This window comes from Eublepharis macularius, chromosome 3, assembly GCF_028583425.1.
Source record: "Eublepharis macularius isolate TG4126 chromosome 3, MPM_Emac_v1.0, whole genome shotgun sequence".
NCBI classification, from domain to species: Eukaryota; Metazoa; Chordata; class Lepidosauria; order Squamata; family Eublepharidae; genus Eublepharis; species Eublepharis macularius.
In genome coordinates, this window is record NC_072792.1 from 69775765 (window position 1) to 69785990 (window position 10226).

The window sequence follows — 10226 nt, forward strand, 5'->3', positions numbered from 1 at the left end:
GGCTGTTCAAAACATCCATAAATTCGTGTTTTGTGAACGGCTGTGTTTGACCTTGCAGTTTTAAAAACATTTGTCCAAGCAGAATCTAGTCATCTTTTTTTTTGGTCAATGGAATGTTGGGGAATGACTTCTTTCGATGGCCCTTTTATAATTTCACCTTTTTTTTATTTTTTCGACTATAATATCGAAATAACGGCGAATAGAGCAGTCGCTGTTCAGATTAAATGTAATGACACCCGATCGTTGAACGAAAGTCTTTTTTTTTAAAGTCACCCTACACAGACGTCTCTACTTCTCGTTTGCTCTTCCCATGTAATGGTGGCCAAATATGAGCACGGTCACAGGTTTTCCCCCAAAGCGATGATTTGCAGAGCACCTCCCTTTCGACGGTTTGTAATTCCGTTATACCAAATTTCATGCAGAAAAAAAAAATAAAAAAGGAGAACCAAACTTGAGAGTCGCGTGCTCAGTCTTGAAGGAATAGCTGCATGATTTGAAGAAATTTTTTTTTACTAAAAAAACCTTGCCAGGGTGACCAAGGCAGGACTCACTTTTAATTTTTCAACCTTTTGTTAAAATGCAAGAATACAGAAAGCCCAATTCCGGCATGTAAGTAAAGGCTGTGCAGAGGAATATGTGGAATAAAAATTGGCCCAAGTAGGATGGCTCCTGGTCCTTCTTACACCTGGACTAACACCTCCTTGCCCTCTCCATGGGGCAATGGAAAGTTTATGTCAAAGGGTGAATTCATTCACATGCAAAACACTCTGATGCAGGATTGCTTGCTTTCTAGACTGCTGCTCTGACATGTTACCAGAGAATGAAAAAAATTACACCAAGAAACAGTGCAAAAAAATGATTTAATGTCAAACTTGAAACAATCTAACAATAATTTTTTGTGAGGTAAAAAGGGAAATATTTTCAAAAGGAACGCATTAATTTTCTTTTAATTTAACATTAACTGCATGAATAACTTAAAACTATTATTAACACTGTACACAAATTCAAAGTAATCCCAAAACATTTACAAAATTGAGGACAGTTCAGGTGTGTGCTGCTCTGTCCGTTCGACGGTCACGCCGTTCAAGAGTGGACACCCTTCGCGCCAGTCTTCTCAGACGCCCCTCCACCATGGTCATCCTCTCTTGCAAGTTGGTGACTGTGGAGAGGTGGAGAAGTGGATAGATATTACCATCCTCCAAGTGCAGGGTGTATCTCACCTGTCAAAACAACACTTACTTGAGGCGCCCAGTCTTCCTTCCATGGCCTCCATAGCGGTGAGAATGTCCTCCACACCTCTACTCCTGGGTTGGGTTTTGGTGATTCTCGGAGCACTAGTTGAGGGAGCATCCTCTGCTGACGTTCCCGGGGCACTTTCTTCAACTGTGAAAGAAAAAAATTGTGAACTTTGACATTATGTAGAAATTAGGTTATTCATCTATACATTGGCAATTCAGCTTTGCAGCATGTGTTGGAAATTGTAAATTTTTAAATTTCAGGAGAGCAAATAATGTAGGGCAAAGCATGTTCAAGCGGCTCAACATCCCACACGTGCAAAACCTGTACCACTAGACAGCAAGCTTTGAAATAACTGAATGCCAAAGGACAACACTTCATATTTTCTGAGGTGCAGATTTAGAGAACTGTGCCATTGAATTGTTGACCCATGCATCTTGTGACCCACAATAGGTGGAAATTTAAGTACTAAGCTCACCTGAGTGTTGCTGTGTCCCTGTAACCTCTGTGTCCTCTGGGGCGGTTTGCTCAGGTGACTGTGGAGGATTTTCCTGTGCTCCCTCCTCTTCTTCCTCCCCTGCACGATGAGCTGCAACTCTCCCACGAAGTATGGCTGACAAGGAAACAAGTCAAGCATCAGAGAATAGACTCAGACTCAAACATGACAGTCATAATTTCTATTAATGAAAACTAAATAAACCAATTCTATTGATATTGGTGTGGGGGGGGAGATGTGTTTCATGCTCACACCTAGGGAAGCTTGGAATTTTTGACTCTCTCAACATCTCTCTAACACCAAATAATGGTGGAATCAACTCCAATGCATTCTAGCACGCGTCAACACTTCATCAATCGTACATGATTTCGCAAAACTTTAGGGGCAGGTAACAGGACATTCCAAGAAAAAAGGGTATCCGCTGCATGCTAAGCACGCCAAAGGGTGAGATTTTGAGTAGAAATTGCAGAACGCAAAGTATTTTAGAAAAAAACTTACCAGCATGTCTTCGGGTCTGCCAGCTTGGTCTCCCGGAGAGATCCCAGAGGTGCATGAGACTGGTGAAGTAGGGGGGCTTGCCGCTTTGGCGAGGAATCCCCTGCCAAGCTTCCAGCGCCCCATAAAAATCACCCTTCACCCTCTTGAATTTGGACCTACACTGCTCGGGGGTCCGCTGGTAACCTCGAGCACTCATTTGCCTTGCAAGCTTGTGAAAAATCAGCTTTGTGGGCAAATGAGTGCTCTTCATTACACGCTCAGCTTTCCCTGAGCGTGCAATGAGGTCCAGAAGTGTCTCCACCTCTTCATCTGTCCAGAAGACTCCCTTAGCCCGTCCTGCCATCTTATTGTGAGAGCGATATTACAGAAATAACCTTGGGTAATACCTAACACGAGCAAACAACGGCTACAAAAAGGCGCGAAAAAACAAGCAGTTCATTGGTCTATCCTTCGAATTTTGTCCAATGGGACATGCTCTTGTGCAAAAAGGAGGGAAATCAACTCTGAAGACTGCCTAGCTTTCCCGCACAAATGTATTGATTTCAATTTAATTTTTTTTTTTAAAAAAAGGACCGGTGACCCGGAGGACATACAGGGAAATGCTGTTCAAAACCTTACAATGGTTAATCTCTGGGGATCCGCATCTTGGTCGCACAACATGGCTTTTGCCGGATTGTGGCAATTGCACATTTCACAGTTTGAACGCAGAACTGACAGTGTAAAAAATAGAAATACATCCAACCCAGCCGAAACATTAGACAACGCTTTGGTGCATGCAGGGTCTCTAACGGTCCTCCTTTTTAACAAAACTTCGATATAACGGAATATTGAAATATAAAAATAGATTAAAGGAATGGAGAGAGGTTCGGCAGCCGTTGGGCTGCTTTGCGGGAGAATTCAGTTCTGGTCGAACTTTGAGCTACTGGGGATCACAGCATTCTGTCAACGCCTCCGTTAAAAGGTGGAAGGGAAGTATTATCTTTCTTTGTCATCCTTTTTTGGGGAGATTGGAGCATCGAGAGCAATATCTTTAATATGACAGCCCTGGCTCCAGCTTCAGTGAGATCAGTAACATGGAGGGAACGCGAGGTGCTGGACTTGCTTTCATTTTGGGGAGAGGAGAAGATTCAAGAAGCCCTTAGGAGTTCCCACAGAAACATAGACTGCTTTCAAAAAATCGCGCTGATGATGTCCTCCCGTGGCCATCAACGCACAGCCCTGGAATGTCGTAACAAAACCAAAGCCATGCATTTGGAGTACAAACGCGTGATTGCTCACAATTCCACCTCGGGCAACGGACCAGTCACCTGCCCATACTTCAGGGAGCTGGACAGCATATTGAGAGGTGATGCGAGTGTGAAGCCAAGAAGAATTGCACGCAGCTTGAATTTGGGTATTGGTCCCCAGGAGCTGATCAGGCCTGATGTAATCATGGAGGGATCAGAGGAGTTATTTACCCATGATTTGGTGACCGTGGATTCCGCCCTCTTGAGAACCTCGTCACCAACGACCATGTATGAACGTGAGTGCACAATAAACAACATAAAAGTGACAAAAAAAAATTTATGTTTGTGCGCACGCTCACCTTTCTGAAAAGCCAATAATGTGATTTTTTTTTAATGTCACCAGAGAATCACTCAACATCGTCCACAGATGTAGCAGATGATGACCTTGACCGCACCATAGATGGACTGGAAGACAAGGGTGAGTATGGATTGCACCTGTTGGGGGCCAAAAATGTATTTCCTGTTTAGGGGCTAATTTCCATGTTTCTTTCTATTGTGGAAGCCCCCCCTGAAAAGCGTCATAATCATTTGGGGAGGTCATGTGCTGGCATTTTTTGATATTCTCTATTTAAAAAACCAAGGTGGACGAACCAGACAAGACAAGGTTTGTGTGGTTTTGGCGCATTCCTGCCCACAAAGATGTGATCCTTCCTTCTCCACGGAGAGAAGCGCAGGTCACCATCACGTGTGATTTCAAAGCTGACTACATTGCCATGTGAGAATGTTATGCCCAACGGTTCCATCTCTTGAAAAAAATGTGTTGTGAAATCCAAATTTTCCTTCTGAGAATCACACTGATTTGTGTCTTGCCTTCAAGGGGGGATGGTTGGGTGTTCTTAGAAATGTTAAGACACGGACCAGATCGCTGTCCTTGCAAGAACGGCGTCACCCGTGTCCTGCAGACATTCATGCTATTACGAAATCAGGAGTCAAATGATGCACGCAGTTAGTGTCATTCCATGTGTCAGAGTGCCCATATTAGACCCTTACCTGCTTTACCGAGAACTGAATTGGAGACGTGGGAAATGGACACAATTTGCCCCTCTGATGTGATCTAGGAGAGATAGCATCTGCATCTCCTATCTTCTTCGTGCCATGAGCCGTTGACAACCCCGTCTGGTCACAAACATGGAGAATGGTGGACAACCATAATTTTTTTGCGTGCCTTGACCAAGGAACACCCCTTCTAATCACTCATAATGTCACGTCCTTCTATTTGCAGAGAATGATCCCCCCGGTGCCAATGCTGAGGGTGATGCGGACAGTGAATCTGACCTGCCAATGGGCCATCGCTTGCGTGACAACAATGGTGAGTGGATTATTCATTGTCGGTTAGAAAAGTTAAAAATCTGTGTACTGTCTAATCCAAAGCAGTGGTATGCCTCTCATCTCAGAACAAGCACCTGTGATGTTGAAAACGGTTGTTCCTAACCAACTCATGAATTTTTGTTTTGCATACTGGAATAGATCATCCCCGACAAGCCCATTCGACAATCCACAACAGCTGACGATACTCAATCCACATGCGTGCATGGCAATCCATGCATGGACTGCTGTTTTGTGAAGTGTTAACTGTGTTTTAGGCTACCATTGGGGTCAAATTGAAGAACAGTGCTCCTGTCATGACAATTCCCTTCTTTGCTTGGGCCCAGTCTGGAACGCATCCCACCATCACAACACTTTCAGCAATGATTTGTGATTATGCATGGCTGTAGTGGAACTAATGTGTATGGTTCACTAACAAAAGTTTTCTGTCACACATTTAGGAAGATTGAACGCATGTTTGGCAGAACTTTCTCCGGGGACAAGGTTAAACCAAATCAGAAACAGGAAGAGGCGTAACGCGGCACTATATGGCGTGGCAGACCAAATGATGAACCGGTCTCGCCAGGAACATGACGCTCATCTCGCAGAGTGGAGGATTGACAGAGAGGTCATGTGTGAATGGAGGTCGGATGAGAGGCGGCTCCAGAGAGAGTTTTTGGAGCAGGCAAGGTCAGAAAGTGACAACTTTGCTAGGGCATGGCAACAGAACATTGCTGTGATGACTGATGCTGTCCAAACATTGAAAGCACTTGGAGAGATGCTCACAAGTCAGCGCCAGCAACCACCTGTCACGCAAGAAACAGAACAGTTGTCTCAGGACGTTTTAACTGTCTCTAACAGGCACACCAACAGCAGACGGTCATGCGTTGGCAAACCTAGAGATAGGCTGACCCTCTGAACATTGTGCCGTGTCGTTCTGTGATGAGTCTTTGGTTTTATTGTCACCACAGTTGAAATAACTGCAGTTGTGTTAATTCGATTTTTGGCTAGGTGTTTCTAACAATGTAGACCCTCAATTTCAAATTTCCTCCTGTTGATTAAAAAAAAGTTATGTTTGCACCTTTTTATAACGTCCATTCATTTTTCTTTTACCGCAAAATGCAAATTCATCACTTGTGGACGACACATCAATCCAGAGCGACTTGGTGATTGGTCCACACTCAAGCCCAGTTCAAGTAGGACCACACCAGTAGGTTTTTTTGACATGGAGGGGCTTGTCCACGCAAAATCTGATCTAGGCTGATAATGGTGCTTTATTTCTGGCATGGCCTCAACTGCACTTATGGGCACTGTTTGTGCCATTGTTGGGTTTCCATGATCTCAACCTTTGCCCTCACACTCAGTCCCGTTCTCTCATCATCGCAGTCACCCCCTTTTTTTGTTTAGATCAGTCCGGGCATGTTTGAGCTTTGCCCACCCCCTCTATTGCCTTTCCTTAGTTCTCTCCCATTCCATGACTTGTCTGGCCTCTGACTGAGACAAAGAACAGTTCCCAAAGAAACCGCTCCGGCATACGCAAGGGTGGAAATTGTCCACATTGGCACTCAAACCGTGTCTTGTGTCAAACCAATACTAAATAACAGAGTCAGCCAGCTGTTGGTGAGACGACACACGCACACACACCCCAAAGGAATGGGAGCCAAAATCATGCAACGTTTGTGTCACCAAACAATCCCCCCTTTTTTGATCATATTATGGATAAGAAAAACACAGTTAATGGAATAGATGTATTCTCTCATGTTAGGTGAGAAGATGTTTTCCAAATTTAGATCACGTCCCTCCTGACCTGAGACACACAATGATTTGCTGGCCTCCAAGATGTTTTTCCACTGATGCATCCAGCCAATGGATCGCGGAGTATGCCATTTCAAGCTAAGCTTGAAAAATTATTTATGGGACAGGAAGCTCCCTTCCAACTATCACTGTTTTGTTCATTTTTTATGTTCCAGAACCTATGCTCTCTGGGTGAGATGGAACCTGTCAAAGATATTTAAGTAAACAATGAGTTATTTCAAGGACGACTCTGTTTGTTCTGAAAAGCACATCCTGCAAAGTGGCAGCATTTGTGGATTTCATTGATGTATTTGCCCATCACTAATCCGATCACTCCTCATTTACCCAGACTGCGTGCTTGGATGAGTCCAGGAACGTTGTTCTCTAATGCTGCAAAGGCAAACATGTGCAGCAATGGTTGGCTTCAGAAATGTAAGTGCTGGAGACTTTTGACGTTTCCAAAATGATGGTTCATTAGGAAACATCATTTTTTTATCTGTTCTCACACAGCATTGTGCCCAAGCATGAGACCATAGTGGAAATATCACATTCTGGAAGGCAATTCAACCACACCACATATTACAATTTTCCTTCCAAAGCTTATAATCAAGTGTTCCAATTCAAAAAAGAAAGATATCAGGAAAGATTCTCTAATGTTATGTTGGGTGTTTTTATTAGCATACAATAGGAATGGAGAATATTTGCAAACCCCAAGCACAGTCTCTCTTCATGTCTTGAGCCCGGTTTACATGTGTGTTGTTCTGGTTTTCATTTTTGGCCAACACACACAAGCAGTCTCAGAGTGAGTCCATCCTTCCAAGGATGTGTCTAGCAAGGGCATCGCGGACCATCTTGCCCTCTGCAAGGTGCCGGGTGTTGCCATTGAAATCTCGCTCCTCCTGTTGGGACAGCAGCACCGGTGAGGGACATTCACCACCACCCACTATCGGGTGCCCTTTGCTCTCGCACAAGTTGTGGAGCACCACACATGCAGTCACAACCGAGATGACATTTTGCTCTCTGATCTGCAGCCTGTGTGAGAGACACCTCCACCTGGATTTCAATCTACCGAAGCTCCTTTCCACCACGTTCCTGCAGCGAGCAAGTTGACGATCGAAATTCCGCTGTGCAGGGGTTGTTGTGGTTCGGCCGTATGGCTTCATGAGCCACCTGCGCATGGGATATGCACCGTCAGCCAAAATCACCGGTGGAATCCTAATCCCATCCAAAACCATGTCGTGGTTGTTGGGGATCAGTGCGCCGGAGTCCATTGCAGAACACAGGGCGGAGTGGGCAAAAACAAACGCATCATGGTTTTTGCCACTCCACCCGACCTCAGCATCCACAAACCTTCCTCTGTGGTCCACGGTCCCCTGGAGCAGTATCGAGGAGTAGTTTTTCCTGTTGCCATACTGCTCTGGATGGCCACCAGGGGCACAAATGGCGATATGTGTGCCGTCTACTGCTCCCACGCAATGAGGAAACCCCATCCTCCTGAAGCCATCCATTATCTGTGTGAAAAGACAGGGTGGGGAACAAAGACCACTGTTTAATCAAACTGAGGGAACGATTTGGAAGCACGGTCAAGTGTTGTTTCACTACTGATAGAAGGAACAGATTCCTCAGTGATTCTAAACACAAAATGCCCAGGGTTGATATAGCTTGATTCTTGAAGGACCAATTACAATTGGGCAAGTAGCACATTGTAGAATGTGTTCTGAAGTGTTCAATCCCCTTAATAAAATCAATCCAAAAATGTTTTAATGCTGACTATTCCTAGCTCTCATGTCCAATGAATCAAAGACAGTTGCCATGGATGTTAAATTGATTGCCACATGAAAGCAATGTGAACATTTACTGTGTGACAATTTTTTCTCGCGTTGTTCCAGGGACATCCACCACAACTGTCATCGGGATCTTTCCGAGGAATAGAGAGGTGATTTTTCAGGTGGTGGCATCATTCTAATAACTTATTTTTGGGGCGATCAAGTCCATAGAAGTTGCATTTTGATCATTTAAAAACAGAAAGAGAACGATATGCACTCTCTCTCTGCTTCGTCATGCAGCCTTGATTCAACAGAAACCAAAGGAACAAAAAAAACCCTTTGGAGACTGTCAAAGTGATGGCTTCACCATGTCTAAAACCATCGAATATGTGGTCTCTCTACAGAGGTCAACTATAGCCATGGGGACAGCAAACATTGACAATGCTCCATTGGAGACACCATTGCAGTCCCATGGGGCCAACAACAAACCTGAACAAACTTTTTAAAAAAAAAAAAACTACAGGAAGAAATTGTCCAGACAACAGCAGACCTCTGTGGCGTGAGACACTGTGCAGACAGTGACCAGACTGGTCCAAAATCACATTTATGCCATTATGAACCGAATGTGGTGGGTGAATGGCACTAAGAGAGGAGGCGTTCGAGTTTCACAATTTGGGATTTGGAACAAAGTAAAATTTGTCTTTCCTAAATTCTGCTGGCATTAACATTGCTGCAGCGGACGCAACACAGCAGAAACACATGGCCACTATTGTGCTGCCATGTAGCGCATTTTCAAATGTTAATCCACAAATTTGTTTAGGTGCGAATTGCCAATCCACTTTTACAGTAATGTCATTGGAGAGACAGTGCAATACATCACTCCATTGTACCAATAGCTTCTTTCTGGGGGTGGAAGCGTAGGGGATGCTTTCATCACTGTTAACGAAAGGTTTTTTAAAAGGTTTTAAATTGGCAACACAGAATTTTTTTAAAAAAAAAATTACCGTCATAACGAAATTGTGCAAGTTCAGTGTATAACTAACCTGTGCAATAGAGTCTCCAAAGAGAACCGTTCTTGAAAGCAGGTGTAGCTCGACGGCAAGGCAGAATTCTATGACAGCCGAGGCAACCGTTGACTTGCCAAGTCCGAACAAGTCACTGGTGACCTGGTAACTGGTGCCGCTTGCAAGCCACCAGATCGCAACAGCTACTCTGCGCTCAACAGATATTGGGGAGCGGAATGTGGTTGTCTTTCGCTGAAGCGTTGGACGGAGAGCGGAGACCAATTCCAAAAATGTGCCCTTGGACATTCTGAAACGGCGAATCCACCGATGTTCATCCCAATGTCGCAGCACGATGTTCTCCCACCAATCCGTGCTGCGTGGGTATACCCAATGCTGCCTCGGTTCCTGCATCTCTGCAAGAAAAAACCACTGCTGTCGGGGCTGGCGCCGCCGTCTTCGTGCACGTGTCATTGCCAGGGTGGTGAGCGAGTTGCTGGACAAAAATCTGGCAACAGCCCTGCGCCTTTGGGCACGGTACCGCCAGCAGGCCAGCAGCATCTGAGACTGGCATGCCATCATAATAAAAAGCACATGCCCGATGATCGCCAGAATAGGATCCATTTCAAAAAACACAGATTGCAAAAACACCAAATCCAAATACACCAAACAACCATTCAAACCCACAAAGAGTTTTTCCCCAGACACTTCCCCTTTTATAACATTTTTAAAAACCCTGCCAAGAGACGCGGACCAATGGTGTTGCTGTGCTAATTTGATGTTTCGAAATGGTCATGTTTCCTTGTTACGCATGTCCGTTATAACGGAATAGGTTTTTTTTTTA

At 44.6% G+C, this 10226-nt stretch overlaps 2 protein-coding genes across 2 annotated transcripts; one reads left to right on the plus strand and one right to left on the minus strand.

Annotated features, from left to right (window-relative positions):
- The first annotated feature begins 3415 nt into the window (after window positions 1-3415).
- LOC129326221 (uncharacterized) lies at window positions 3416-5740 on the plus strand. Its single transcript, XM_054974383.1, has 4 exons — window positions 3416-3752; window positions 3860-3934; window positions 4739-4825; window positions 5283-5740. Exons 1-4 carry the CDS (start codon window positions 3416-3418, stop codon window positions 5738-5740), a joined length of 957 nt encoding a protein of 318 aa, XP_054830358.1.
- A 1672-nt stretch (window positions 5741-7412) lies between these two features.
- LOC129326222 (uncharacterized) lies at window positions 7413-10006 on the minus strand. The gene is made up of 2 exons (XM_054974385.1): window positions 9425-10006; window positions 7413-8126 (listed from the first exon to the last, which is right to left on the minus strand). The coding sequence occupies exons 1-2, from the start codon at window positions 10004-10006 to the stop codon at window positions 7413-7415; spliced, it is 1296 nt and encodes a 431-aa protein (XP_054830360.1).
- Window positions 10007-10226: the final 220 nt, after the last annotated feature.

Coding starts and splice junctions, on each gene's coding strand:
- LOC129326221 (XM_054974383.1), top strand. CDS start 3,416: ATGATGTCCTCCCGTGGCCATCAACGCACAGCCCTGGAATGTCGTAAC. Junction 3,935..4,738: donor AGATGGACTGGAAGACAAGG/GTGAGTATGGAT, acceptor TTCTATTTGCAG/AGAATGATCCCCCCGGTGCC. Junction 4,826..5,282: donor TCGCTTGCGTGACAACAATG/GTGAGTGGATTA, acceptor TCACACATTTAG/GAAGATTGAACGCATGTTTG.
- LOC129326222 (XM_054974385.1), bottom strand. CDS start 10,006: ATGGATCCTATTCTGGCGATCATCGGGCATGTGCTTTTTATTATGATG. Junction 8,127..9,424: donor TTGGAGACTCTATTGCACAG/GTTAGTTATACA, acceptor CTTTTCACACAG/ATAATGGATGGCTTCAGGAG.